At 35.3% G+C, this 15,661-nt stretch overlaps 1 protein-coding gene across 7 annotated transcripts in view; it reads left to right on the top strand.

The window, feature by feature from the left end:
• The window catches only part of kalrna (kalirin RhoGEF kinase a), a 223,734-nt gene that overhangs the window by 38,469 nt on the left and 169,604 nt on the right, over nt 1–15,661 (top strand). For 3 of the 7 annotated variants that reach the window (XM_082176020.1, XM_082176017.1, XM_082176016.1), the window contains exon 1: nt 7,820–7,901. The exons of the other annotated variants lie outside the window; for them this stretch is intronic. In XM_082176020.1, the coding sequence (XP_082032146.1) occupies nt 7,826–7,901 (76 nt within the window). In that variant the 5' untranslated portion in view covers nt 7,820–7,825. Of the gene's footprint in view, nt 1–7,819; nt 7,902–15,661 lie in introns of those variants that run through there. 7 annotated transcript variants of the gene reach the window in all.

The raw sequence follows: 15,661 nt of genomic DNA, 5'->3' as shown, positions 1-15,661 counted from the left end.
ACAGAAAACATTTCATCATAGTTTTGTTTTGTTTATTGAAAGTGTTTTTCATGTCAGCTGAATGGGCGGAACGCTTTTCAGAGAAGATAAGGTAACGTCATTTTTATTTTTTAGCATAACACCCAGCAGTAATTCAGGAAAAAAATACCCGAATGCTCCACGTGAAACTTCGGTCTTCCGATCTTTTACCATCGTGTCAATTCTCAATTGATTTTGATTAATATGCGCGAGGGAGCGAGAGAGAGCAAGATAGTTTGAAGACGGTGAGGGTGCGCGTGCGCGACCGGGCCTCTCTCTCTCTGCTCGTTCTTTCAGTAATATGTGTCAGTCATCTATTCTATACGGTGACGCATTGCTGCCACATACATATTATTTTTTTCCCCCAATTATGTCGTAATAACGAGATCTTATGTCGTTTTAACGACATCTTTTCTCGTAATAACGAGATCTTATGTCGTTTTAACGACATCTTTTCTCGTAATAACGAGATCTTATGTCGTTAAAACGACATCTTTTTCTCGTAATAACGAGATCTTATGTCGTTAAAACGACATATTTTTCTCGTAATAACGAGATGTTATGTCGTTAGAACGACATCTCTTTTTTGCCCTTATAAGGACATGTGTAGTCATGTACAAAATATGCCTTTATCCACATAAAATTGACAGCCTATCGCACCTTTATCACACGTTCAAAAAGCTTAAAGCTGCCGTCGGCAAGTCTGGCAGATTGGGTCGATTAGCCAAAATTTTGAATGTTTACAACTCTCATGCCCCTCCCCACTACCAGCGAGCACCCTCCCATCGAGGTCGTGCTCGTCAGTGCGTCACTGTGCGTGTGTACCTGATTTTCTGTGAACGTGTCCGTCTCTTCAGCATCTATCAACACCATGGACTCGGAGGTAGGCAGCCCTGGCTAATCTATCCATAGATAGCAATAACCGAGGAATTGGAAGCTTGTTAGTAGATTTTCTCTCCGCCATCACGCTTCATGCGAACTTCAGGCGTGGCGTGTGCATGTGATATTAACGTGCGCGACTCAGCGCGAGTGAGGGGGATCTGTGGCGTGTGCACGACCTGTGATTGACAGTCAGATATCACACCCCCCTGCGCTGATTGGACCTGATGAAGCGGGAGCGCTGGATTTTTGCTAAACAAATAACACGCTCCAGGTGGAGTTAGAAGCTCGGGTTTTTTTCTAAAACCACCTTATTTATGTTGTTCTGTCGGATTATAGTGTCGATTACACTGAATATGATCAAAAAAATGTTGCCGACCTTTAAGCAAATAGTAGCAGCCCCCAATCATGCAAAATTAATCAATGAGGCCCTTTTTTGAAAATATATTTTAAATAGGCCTATAAGTTTTTTTATATATAATATATATAAGATTTATTTTTGTTAATAGGCTATATCTTCATTCATTATAGAGATATAAGTAGTCAAAACACAACAGAACATTTTACAACATTGTGTTCTTATTTTGATTAATTAACGAAATGTCAATCTTCGTCTTTATAACAGAAGATACAATACAATACAAAAATCTTCAAGATGTATAACGGATTGTCACCTTATAAACAGTCCTTTTTTTAATGGAATAATACACCCTTATAATAAAGAAAAAGCTTCAGTGATAAAGAATATGAACGCAATGCATTTAATTATACGTTAAGCGTTTTCCTTCCATAGAAACCCTTTATTATAAAGAAAATAGGTGGCTCTTAACGTGTCTTTCTATGGGAGGATGGCATTGTGGTGCACAGCAAATCAATGCAAATATTCAATGGTATTCAATGCAAAACAAAAATGAAAAATACAAATAGCCAATAAAATAAACAAATTATTGTGGCATTAATTAGCCCATAAACAATATTTATTTTAAAGCCTAAACGAATTTGTTTAAAGAAAAACACTAGCGTAGGGCGTTTATCTGTATAGGCTAAGTGTTTCAGCCGCCCTTTTCAAACTGGCACAAACGCGCACTATGACATGGATGAAGGCGCCGGTGCCATCACTCGCATTTTCCTATCAACAGTGGAAACAACTTAAAATACTCCATCATTTCTGGTCATACAGAAAATAATAATACATCATCAGTCATAAACTCACAACAACAAGAAAACGGTGTGGTTTTGTAAAATAAAATAAAACGAACAGGGCGCGCTTTCATGATCTCTGTGAATTGGAGCGCGCCTCAAAAATGAACTGAAAAACAGTGTATAGACAAGCCTCACAGACATGAGAAATATAACTATAAAGTTTATACAAAAAAATGTCCACCAACGAAAAAAAATCCAATCGAAAGCAAATACGGTACCATCTGATTATGTAATCCTGTCCGTATGAAAGGCGCATCTAGGCTATACATTACAGCGGAGATGTATGGAGATATGTATGCAGGCAGCCTACACTGATTTAGGAAAGACTAGTTCATTAATAAACAATTAAAATGATCCACTTTGCGGCAAGTTTTATGCATGCGCTTGAGCGCGGAATATAGGAATATACTACATGCACTCAGGATTGAATATAAACGTGCGATTAGTCCTAATTGCTTAAATGAATGAATACTAGAAAAATCCTTTAGTCTATGGCAACTCTAATCAATAGCCTACATTTAATATTTGACATTATTTCATTAGTAATTAATATCCAGCACTTCACATTTAATTAGTTGAGTTAGCATAATTAATAAAATAATACAATAAAATTTACATTAAGATACTAACCATATATTTCTATATAGCATTGCTTATTCCACCACACAAAGGACTGTTTATAAGGTGACAATCCGTTATACATGTGAAGATTGTAGGCTGTATCTTGAAGATTTTTGTATTATATTGTATCTTCTGTTAAAGACAAAGATTGACATTTCGTTAATTAAACAAAATAAGAACACAATGTTGTAACATTTTCTGTTGTGTTTTGGCTACTCTCTAGGTAATGAATGGAGATATAGCCTATTAACAAAAATAAATCTTATATATATATATAAACGTATAGGCCTATTTAAAATATATTTTCAAAAAAGGGCCTCATTGATTAATTTTGCATGATTGGGGGCTGCTACTATTTGCTTAAGCTTTTTGAACGTGTGATAAAGGCGCGATAGGCTCCTAGTGATGAAAAAAATAAAGAGAAAATGTTGTTTTAGATCTAAACATATAGATTAATGCGTTAAAGGGGTCATATAATGTCATTTTTGCACAAGCTAATATGATTCTTTAGGGTCTAAATTAAAAGTTTGTAATATACTTTAATTAAAAATTCTCATTAGTATTGTAAGAAAACACTAATTTTACCTGGTCAAAAACAGCTCTGTTTTCAGCACGCCGTTTAAGTGCATGGGTCTTTAAATGATAATGAGCTTTGCTCACCCCACCCCTCTGTTCTGTGCGGACACCGTTTGTAACACAATAACACAATAACCATAACGCGTTGTTCATTATAAACATGGGATTATGAATTATATTGAGAACGTCATACATAGAAAACATGCTGTAATGTACCCTGAGTGTAAAAATAGCCGCATTCAGCGTGCAAGCGATTTGCAAAGATTAATATAAAGGTCAATAAAACGTTACACTCACTTCAGTTCTTCTGGAGGTGCAGCAGGAACACGAATAGTTGGTACTGATCCTTTTTTCAGGAGCAGCTTCTTAGCAAAATAACCAGCTTTACTGACCCTCGTTTGTAAAGCAGTCTGGTGTGTGAAATGATTCGCGCAAACATGAAAGCATTGACGTTGATCGTGGGGAATATTCCCTTCGAAAACAAACTCAGCCACTGCGTCTTCAGCTGTATGGATTTAGGAACATCAATATGACTGCTGTGTTCTTTATTACACCCAAGAACAGAACACCACAATCGCTTAGACGCCATTCTACTCAGACAGTGTTCCAGCTATCAACGGCGCGGGCTATGATTGACAGCTCGCTCACGAGGGCGCGAGGGCGGGTCTGTGTTGAAACGATCCTGTCAATCAACCATCGTGGGAGGGGCGTCGATTTTGTTACGTCACAAAATCGAACAGCTTGATTTGAGATGGGGGGAAACATATAAGATGATTTAAAAAAAAAAACACTGGATGGATTTTTATCATTTTATGATGGTTGTGTACAGGCACTGCCAACACACATTTCAGTACAATCAGCTTGTAAAAGTGCATGTGCCATTATATGACCCCTTTAAACAAGGGTGTTTGACCGTTATTGCAACTGCTTTTTCAGTTTCTCACGCCATGTTTTAAAACGCCTTGTCAAGTTAAAAGTTCAACTTTTGAAAACACGCCTCGACACCCACGCTCTTTTAAAAGCACAAGCGCATTCCTTAATTTAGCTTACTGCCGTTTTAAAGCCCTCACATGGACATAATAAATACGTAGCTACGCCTATAGGCTAGCCTATACAGAATGTCTATGGGACTGCAAGTCGACAAGTTTCAATAAACCGTTTTTGGTTCAAAGAGCCAATAAGGTAATATATAAAGGTGTTAAGCAAAATTGATTCTGTACTTAGTTCTGTGTACACTTTGCAATGTGACCTTAAGATAAAATGGAAAATTTATAAATAAAATGCAATAAATGCAGGGTATTGAAGTAATTGATGCAACGAATCCCTGTTGAAAAAAAAAAATATATATATATATGCTAAGTATACTTGCAACCAGACTTATTCAGTGTACTTCAAGTGTGTTTATGATTAGTTAACTTGAAGTGTGCTATTTTGGAACAACTAATTTTGTACTAAGTATATTTTAGTTGTAATTAAATTGTAGTAAAGCATAACTTTCATTGTATTTAGTGTACTTTTGTGTGCTAAATTGGAACAACTTCAAGTATACTTAGTATACTCTAAGTATATGTCTGTGCGGGACTAATTACATGCTTGATTGGTGATTAAAGTGTACTTTATTTGTGTTCCAAGTACATTACAAATTCATTACCAGTGTCTTCGAAACATACAAACAATATGCGATAAGTGTATTATATTGAGTAAAAAGTAAATGCTCAGTAATACCTTTGGCTTTTTCCAAATACCAAAAATTGCACACTTTGTCTTCAATAACAAATGCACATTAGTAAACAAATATTACTTAGCTATACATTGTAAAATATACTTTTGTATACTATAATGTATTTTGAAAGTATACTTCAATGCATTATTACAATGATCATTTCCAGCACAAAGTTAAAAATATACCTAAAATATATTTTTAAGTAAAGTGCAAATAATTACACTTTTAAAAAATGTCACCTCAAGTATATTTTTCTAAAATATATTTGTATGGAATGTACTAAAGTACAATTATTTTAAGTGTGTTAAAAGTTGTATTGTGAAAATAAGGAAAAGCATTATGCTAATATACTTTTAATATATTTAATTACATTTTTTTTGTATATTTGCAATGGGGAATATATTTCAGATAAAGTATCCTGGAGCCAGCACTGTCTGTTCCTCTGTATTCTATCCTCTCTCTCTCTCTCTCTCTCTCTCTCTCTCTCTCTCTCTCTCTCTCTCTCTCTCTCTCTCTCTCTCTCTCTCTCTCTCTCTCTTCTCCTCTGTGCTTCAGTAATAGAATAAATTGGCCTATTTCATCTTGATTATGTCTCTTAGCAACAGAGCTCCATCATTTATGTTTCAATCAGATGCAGGGAGAGCGAGCAGCACTTAAGCAGCAGCACTCCTGTTAGCTCTAATTTTCACCGTGCACGTCTGTGTGTTTGTGTATGATGTGTGATGGACTGCTCTGTAGAAGTGTGTGTGTGTGTGTGTGTGTGTGTGTGTGTGTGTGTGTGTGTGTGTGTGTGTGTGTGTGTGTGTGTGTGTGTGTGTGTGTGTGTGTGTGTGTGTGTGTGTGTGTGTGTGTGTGTGTGTGTGTGTGTGTGTGTGTGTGTGTGTGTGTGTGTGTGTGTGTGTTTGGTTCAGGTATACTCTACATTACGGGGACAAAATACCCCCACAAAGATGGCAATCCGTTTATATTTTTTGGTCCACATGAAGAAAAAAGCTCATAAAACATGTGTTTTTTAATAATGTTTTCTGTGATGTTTAGTTTTAGGGGATAGTGGATAAAAATCCATATGTTTATGGAATGTCCCCATAAAACATAAACCAACATGAAAAATAAGAAATTCATCATTTGCATGCCCTCATGTTGTTATAAACCTGTATTGTTGTTAGTAAAATGTCAGGAACATGTCCAGATTATATGTCATACCCAAATGAAAATATATTTTTTACAAAATCTGAAAAGAAATAAGTCCATAAGGACAATAAAGCTTATTTTAGGACTTTTTTTCTTTTCTTTTTTTTTTTTTTACATTCAAATCTCGTTAATCTGAAAATAACCTATTTCATTAATGTAATCCATAATGGTATAATGAATTGTTTAAACTGAAATAATAATAAAAATATACTTATTATACTTATTATTAGTAGTATAAAAAATTAAAATAAAATACTTTAATAATTGATAGTAATTTATGATATTCTTAATTGATGAATTGTACTCAATTCATTCATTGTACTCGTAAATGATAATATTAAAAGATTAGGAAAATTAGGATTTTTTTTTTATTAACAATTTGTTTTTAATGCTTAATCGACAACAATAATTATACAATGTATAATCCATGCATATATACTCTATATATTTATGTGATATCATCTAAATGTACTGGTTTTATTGAACTAAAAAAATTCATAAGACTGAATCAACTTTTTGTTGGTTATGCCAACACGGTTATTGTGCATCTCAGCAGTAATCCGTTTCATTTCTCTCGACTTGCAGAAATAATATGTAGTTCAGTCAGGCTCTTAATGAAAGTGCTGTATGAGGATTTTATCCAGACATCTTCAGTCAGCTCTGGAGGTTCGAGAGGTCAGTATGGATCTTCTAGCTGAGCTAACGCAAACATCTCTCCAGGGTTTCTCAGAGTCTGTCTTTACACAGCGTGATGTGCGCTAAATGAATGCAGCTCGACAGGGTTGTGAACGGTGGAATAATATTGTTGAAGTATATGCTGACACCCGTCTCATTGAGTGCATACTAGGATCAGTTTATCTTCCTTTGATATATTGTACATATGGCATTTGTGATGGCTAAACTTACCAGCACAGTCATATTTATGTTTAATTATCATTCATCCTCTATAGAATTACATTTCACTTCTAGAATAAATCTCTAAACTACTCTGCATGTAACATTATTATTAATGAATACAACACTGTTTAGAGTATAAATATACGTATTTGATGACACAGTAACATTATACGTGTGTAAAGCAGTGTGTGTGTGTGTGTGTGTGTGTGTGTGTGTGTGTGTGTGTGGCCTCACCTGGTACAGTCTGGTTTTGTTTGGCTAATGTGGGGTCAAACTATCCAGGAAACACTGGTCACAGCTGTGGTCTACAGACATACTTACAGCTGGGGCAGATTGAGATTTCTTCCTCAGCAATTCTACATAGCAAAATGTAGAAATAACACACACCTGTGACATACATTTGCTGACAACAACAAAAATGTGATTCCCTCCTATGCTGTTCTGTGGAGATTATATCAAACTCTTTATTTCCACATATGAGATTACAAGTCAGAAATATGTTTGTTCTCTCTTGATATATATTTACCTTGAGATAATATTTTGTTGTTTTTTTTCTGAGGTTTGGTGCTTTAGTACTAGCATGCTGTTATGCAAATGAGCTGTTACCTTGGTAATGAGTGACAGTGAATGGCAGGGTTGCGGTCTGAATGTAAATGAGCAGAGTAGGCGGGGCTTGTTTACGTGTAATGGCACTAGCTTGCTCTCTTCACTGCTGAAATGGATTTAATGGGGTCAATTTCAAATTCAACGGGCATTCAAAACAGAGTTTCTGGAAAACGGATCAAACTACTAGGTCAGTGGCTACATCAAAATTGTGATCATGCCGTTTTGTTGGTCTGTGCTATTATTTGGGAAAGATAATTTCAGTGTGCAAAACTATGTATTATGGATGTCTTAAATCTGAGAAATCTACTATAAAACACACATGGCAACATCTTAAAAATGAAAGACAGTATTCATGTTGGTCTCATACATAAAAATAAAAAAAATGTTGATTTAATTATAAATGTACAGCGATGGAAACATCAATTAAAAAGTACTAACATCATTTTCTTGTACCTTAAATATGCACAACTTGTAAATGAGTGTATAAAGCTTAATCATTATTTCATTAAGTCATGATTACCTTTTTTTTTTTTTTTTTTTTAGTTACTCAATTTGACCTTTTCATAAAAAGCTCAACATATCTGATATTTTTGTGGAAAACTGAATGGTCTTGACACAGTCATGCAGGCAAAAAGAGATCATCTCTGTTTCATGGTTTTCCTGTCATATTATGAACATATATTAAATATATGTATATATATATATATATATATATATATATATATATATATATATATATATATATATATATAAACAGCTTGTTGGTTATTCCGCATTTTTTATATTAGAAAAAGTTGTTATTAGTAAAGTTCATATTAGACAACTTTTTACAACTACTTACTATTTGTGCCAAAATGTTTTTTTTGAAGAATTTCATCCAGTTTTTTTTACTCAAAAACTGGATGAAATTCTTGAAAGAAGTTGTTTATATAGATATATTTACAATCTCCAGACAGTTACATTGTTACTTCAATATCAAAATTGTGTGTCAAAAACTATCGGCACCATAAACCATGATATGATTACATAATTCCAATGAAAGTAAAGCATTGTTCTTCTTAGTCATGTTAATTGGTTTGGTTGCACTTTATTTTGATTGTCCAGTTTAGACACTTGTCAACATGTCAACTAACTCTCATTAGAGTATTAGTAGACTGTTAGGTTAGGGACAGGTGTTCGGGTTAGTTGACATGTAGTTGTGAAGTTACTTACAGTCTGTTGGAGGAGCATCTAAATAAAGATTTAGTAGATATTAAGCAGACAGTGTAATACTCTACTAATACTCTAATGAGAGTTAGTTGACATCCTGTTGCAAAAGTTACTTATAGTTCTTATAGAATGTCTAAAGTGGACCATTGAAAAGAAGTGTTACCATTTGTTCTGCTTACAATGTTTAGAAGTGTGTCATTGTTTCTGTCACTCTGGTGTTTAATACAGAGCCTAATCCAGGACAAGAACCTGCTACGTTACTCCTTTTCCGGTTGTGTTCATCAGCAGGAGGATGCTATGGTGATGTGTTGTGATATTTGTGCTGGGAAAAATCCAGAGACCTTGAGTTAGATATTTCACGGCCACTGTATGCCGTTTATCACTGCATGTTTCCTGTAACTGATTGTAGGATGTGTCATGCATTTCCCTTTCTGCTATTATTCATGGGTCTAATTAGTGGAAGGGCTTCTTTGTTCTTCTATTTGTTCATTGTGTTCACTGAAGAAACACAGATGCTGAGTGTAGAATATAGGGCTATGGATTGTGTTAAGTTATAACCTCTTCCACACTGTTAATCAAATCCCAGTTTCAAAGCACAGTGCTTGATAGCTCTGTTCCCAAAACTAGTGATCTAACGACCCTTTTGAAAAAGAAGTGCAATTAGTTGTATTTAATGTGAACTTGTAGTGTACTTTGAATCTTAATATATATATACATATAACGGCCACTCGCTATTGCGCATGAGTAAGTAAGTGTTTTGAAACATTATCCATATAAAATGTACAGACAAAGCAGGAACAGGTTATGTTCAGAGGTTGCTATGGCTACTTGCATAACCTGAAAGTTACCCGGGTATGTCACATAACCTGCTTTCTTGAATACACCCCTGGTGTTGTCCTTTAATGGATGTTACTTGTGTGCTTGTTGTCATTTTTGATTGCCTTCTGTGCACGTGTCTGGATTTATCAGTTTTGCCTGGATTTACTTTTATTATGTTTGTTTGAATAAATGTTCGCTGCATCTGGATCCTACTCTCGTTCCTCTGAAACAGCCACCGTTACACATGCACAAAATATCCTCAGGCCATGAAAATTTTGTGAAAATTATAAATAATGCTGGTGGTGGTTGGGAACTTAAAAAAATAAATAAATAAAAACTGGCGGAGAGTTAAACAAGGTCAAAGCTAACGTTCCTTTATGCTTCCATTTACTTTTCCATTTGTCCTCTTGTCGGCAGACGCCAGTTGGCGGGGCCTATGGTGTGATGATGTAAGATTATTTGTCAATATCTTGCTCTGGAGGCAGGCATATGATGATATTTTTTTTTTTATCCTGAAGTGTAAATCTTTTTTACAAGTGCTTAGATAGCATGAGACAGGCAGTTATTCTAAACGCGTGGATCGCAACACAAAAATCCTGGAAAGAAAATGCTGAATTCAAATATATATAAATAGCTGTATGAGTTCATGGTAATAATAATACATTAAAAAATATATATATTTGAAAGACATTTTTGTTACTTTTGAATGATAAACAGTTATCAGGAAAAAAAAAATCGATCTAACTTTTCAATATTTAAAACATCAAATGTCACGCTGACGTCAAACTCATGTAGAGTTGCTTTCATGAGGTTGCATGACGCTCAGTGTTCTGTCATGTACAGTAGACAGTAGACAGCTCACTGTCGTCTGGAACAGAGCCAGCATCCGTTTGGGTAAGCGTGAGGGTTAAATGAAACGTTTCCTGGAGGACTGCTGGTCAGAGACGTCTTTATATGTGTGTATATGTGAGTGACACTATATCCTTCTCTCTCTGTCTCTCTCTGCTCTCTCAGTGATGGAGGGATGATGACAGATGAGGTATTGATTTCAGTGTCTGGAATGAGCACGCAGTCGGAAATATTCCTGCTTTCTCCACACCTCATTCTAAAGAAAAGCTTCACTACGGTAGTTTACTGAGAGAAAAGAAGTGACTATTAGGGAAAACAAACGAATGTTCGGTGTCTGAGTCTGTATTTTCTGTGCTGAATAGTTTGGGTTATAAAATGCACCCTGAGCTGATGATCATTTGACTTTGAGAAAAGCCTAAAATAAAGATTATTTATGTGTGTTTGTGTATTCCCCAATTAGGGAATGTGTATCATCATTACTAACAAAATAAAAATAATTTACATTTTTATGATTTTTCATATTCTAAATACTGGATGCAAAGCTTGTTATAAAAATGTCGCACCGCATCAGTCCAGACAAATGTGTAATATTCCACCAGGATTTATAACTGGGATAAAAACACAAACAGAAGACTGAACTCACTGTCAAAGATTTTTGTCCCAGACTCGTGAAGCACAGAGTGAAAGAAAACAAACACCACCGCCCATGAGAGAGAGAGAGAGAGAGAGAGAGAGAGAGAGAGAGAGAGAGAGAGAGAGAGAGAGAGAGAGAGAGAGAGAGAGAGAGAGAGAGAGAGAGAGAGAGAGAGAGAGAGAGAGAGAGAGAGAGAGAGAGAGAGAGAGAGAGAGAGAGAGAGAGAGAGAGAGAGAGAGAGAGAGAGAGAGAGAGAGAGAGAGAGACAGAGACAGACAGGGAGAAAGAAGATGGAAATGTTGGGTCGAATGAATTAATAATCCATGAAGGCATTCCCTTCTCTGTGATGACAAGGCAATACACTTCCACAAGACATGCACATTCAGCACACTCAAGCGCATTGTTGAATCTCTAATAGGCTGGCAAGTTCTTGACTGTGACAAGTGTGAAACTGTCTAATTAAGATTCTTGAAACTAACACGATTCTGTATAAAATGTCAGTTGTGCTTTCCTGTGTAAAACCCACTGGTATGATGCTAGTGGAAGTTTCCAGGGTTTGGCTGTAGGATTTCTAAGTTGTATTTTGTTGGTTTCCAACGAGGAAAACAGCTTATAGGTTCTTGGTTCAGCTTTTTTATTCTGCTATAAATCATACATAATTATGTTTTTTTGAAAATGTAAAATTGCAGAAAGTTTTCTGTGAGGGTTGGGTTAGGGGAGAGAAGATGCCGTTTAAAAAGCAATATGTCTATGGAATGTCCCCATAAAACATAGAAACCCAACATATACAGGTTCATAATTAATATGAATGATGTATTATTAATTCTAAAGTGAAGATCATGATAACTGTCTAGTAATGATTGAAGTCATTGTAAGCTTTTGAGGTTTTTGTAACTGCTTATGATGGATTTGGTAATACTTGAGTCATTACTAGTGGGTTACCATGGTCTTAACTTTAGAATTAATTATACTTATGTATGCATTATCACATTAATAATGAACATGTATATAGTTGTTCTTAGTAGTCCTCTGGGAGATATGAAAAAAAAAAGAGTTGTTATCGATTAGCTAATAGTGAACTACCACATTCAACTGAGTGCTATTACTTACTAATTTATTAATCAAAGTTTTTTTGTTTGTTAATAGTTGCTAGAGTGTTAATATTGCATTACTCATTTGTTCCTCTGTAGTTATTCATTAATGACGAAACTATACTACTATACTTGAAAATATACTTTAAAGTAGTAAAGTACTTTTTAAAAGTGTACTTAAGTGTATTAAAACAGTCTTGAAAGTGTACTCTCTCTATTTAAGTGGCCTTTTATTTAATTAATATTATCTGCAAGATAATACAGGTTTTGTACAGTACAGTTTTTTTAATTTATTTTTTTACTTTTAAGATTTGAAGTACACAGTGCACAGTCAGTACAATTAAGTACACTACTTTTTCACAGGCATTGACTAATATAATTTTTTTTTTTACAATTAGGATAAAGTCTGGTTCACTTTACAGTTTATTCTGGCCAAGAACAGGTCATTTCAACAGGAAAGGTTGCCTGACTGACATGTAAAGTGATCAAAGAGTTTGTTTTGTGGTTACTTAAAAAATCTGGAAAGACCGCTGTGAAATAATAATAATAATTATTATTACTTTTCCATTTTTGTGTGATTTGCATTAGACAGTTACTGGACGTACTGTGAGCAATCTATGGCAAACATTTATTGTTTTAAACATTTATTGTTATTTGATGTTTTAATTAAGGATTGAGTTAACCTCTTGGGGCATTTTTCAGCATTATTGCCCAATGTATGGCTAGGTTAGAAACACAAACACACACATGCTCATTTCTCAGTAGACGACACAGACCTCACAAAGGGAAACAGCCCGATGTGTGGAAGAATATGTCAGCATTTAACACATTTAAAACCCAAATCAACAACGTGCTAATTTCCCAGCAACACCTCTGGTTGACGCCTTCCCCTTTTCCCAAGTGGTTTTTCATAAGCTGTGTTTACATGGCCGCTGGAAACCGTTTAACTCAATTTTGAGAGGTTTGAAACGGTGGTCCAATCTGTGTCCTCACTTACCCCTCTCTCTCTCTCTCTCTCTCTCTCTCTCTCTCTCTCTCTCTCTCTCTCTCTCAGTGTCTCTTGTTCAGGTCTTGGCTGTTCAGGTCAGAGCCGATGTTAAGAGTTAAGGCTCTCTTGGGAAATCTGTCAGTGCTGTCATTAGATTGGCGTTTCTGGGTTTTTTCTCATCACGTGCACTTCAGTCACTCTCAGCTTTCACAACATTCCTCTGTTTGAGCATAATTTATAATCTCACTTCAGTAAAGATGACAGTTGGTGATATTACTCCCACACTGACTCACATCAACACGGTTCCCCTCCACCTCCTCTCTGTCATTCCAAACAGATACAGAGGACGAGACTTTGAAAGGTGCCTATTAGGGGGTTAATGGACATTCTGTGTTCCTCTGTGTGTTTCATATATGAGTATGAAAGTTTTAAACGACTCTCAGTGGGTCTGCTCACCCCCACACTGCTTCTGTTGCCAAGGTTCATTACTATTTAAATGAGTTTATTACTGTGGAAATGCAGCTTGACCAACCTGAACTCACTCATGACCTGAGACATTTAAAATGTCTCATTCATTATTTATATAGAGAAAACTGTAAAAAGTGAGAGAGATTGTTTATCTAAATTAAATGATGTCTCACCTGCTTACTCTGCATCTTCTGTATAGCTCTTCACCATGTTTTAATATAGTAATCTTTTTTTTTTCTTTTTTTTTTTTTACTAGAATAGCATAATTACTACAGTTATTGTTATGATAATCACTGTCAGTAATCATTGTCATAAACTGTGGTCTCAGTGTCAAAAGGCTGTAATTAACACAGAGCTGAAAGACAATGAGGGGCAACAGAGAGAGAAAAAACCCTCAATTCTTCACAGATAATTACAAAGCAGACAACAAGCAAGCAGAATGTTGACTTTGAACATTGTTTGTGATCTTACCCCACACTACAATGAATGTGCAACTGATGGTCTTGGAAGAGACTTAAAGACAGATGTTTCCCATGAGCTGACAGACAGACCTTTGCCCTTTGTTTTTTAACTTACAACAGTATGAAAGCTGCATCATGATTTCTAATTTCAAAACATCAGTGGAAAGCACAGTAAAATGATTGTCACAAAGTCCATCTGTTCATCATCAGCATTTTTCATTGGCAACTCTAGAATTGTGTTTTTGGAAGGGGATTTGAGGGATCTTCTGCTGAAGGAATCAAATATTACACAGACTAGATCAATTGAGTGCGCTTTTGATGTACGTATTAAAAGATAAGATCAGCTCTATCCAGTAGATACAGCTGATCTGAGAGAAAATGTAGAAAAAATAATGTCTGATTTAGGGTCGGTATCGTTTGAATTTTGACGATTCTGATTCCGATTCCGATTCTTATCGATTCCTAATTTTGATTCCAATAGGGTAAAAACAAAACAAAAAAACATTTAGTCTTGTTGCAAATAAAAACAAATAAAGAATTAGCAATCGCAACAAATAGATACAACTGAACAAAGATGTGATTGAAATGAACAGTGTTTTAAGATTTTCAGGAATTCAGGTACAGAAACTGTAATCAAATGTAAAATAACACTGCACTTTATAAATAAAATATACATTACAAATATAGTTATAAAAGTTATGTAAGAATGTACAAGAATTGAGTGAATTTTCTCTTTGTCTTTTGTTGTTTGATTAGTGTTATTACAGAGACGGCAGAAGGAAAATTAGGCTTCTGTCACTTTAAGAGTTGCACGGATCCCAAATAATTCCACATGCCTGCAGCACTGAAAACAGCGGATCGTCTCACGCTTGAATGGGTTAAAATCACATTAAAATCGTTTTTTTCTGTGAGCGCGCTTTGGATGTGTGCACAGCACAGAAAACAGCGAGCGAGTCGTCTTGGTCTTGAATGGTTTAAATTCATATTAAAATGTACACAAAGGAATCGATAAGAGGAATCAAAATTAAAACAGGTATCCGATTCCTGACCGCAAGTATTCGATTCCAGAATTTCAAACCCTAGTCTGAATAGACATTTTTTCATTTTCTTAATTTGAGTACGTCAACCACAAACAACCCACAATTTACACTACAATTGTGCATGAACAACATCAACTAAAAAAAAACAAACACTTGCTATAGTGAAGGAATAAATGGTTTTACCATCTAATTACATTGTTCTCATTATGAACACAGAAGTCTATTATACTAAAAATATGTGTCAGAGAAGTTTCTTACATTAAAGGTGGCTTTGTTGCTTCCTGTTGGCAATAACGTCCCTCAAGAGAGTTCGGAGTTCACTCCAGGGAGAACTAAAGCCTTTCTCCTCCCTAGACCGGGTTATGTGCAAGGTGCCAACTAATGTGGC

The sequence above is a fragment of the Leuciscus leuciscus genome (genome assembly GCF_965113295.1).
Source record: "Leuciscus leuciscus genome assembly, chromosome: 7".
NCBI classification, from domain to species: domain Eukaryota; kingdom Metazoa; phylum Chordata; class Actinopteri; order Cypriniformes; family Leuciscidae; genus Leuciscus; species Leuciscus leuciscus.
This window is presented reverse-complemented; position numbering and strand designations above follow the sequence as displayed.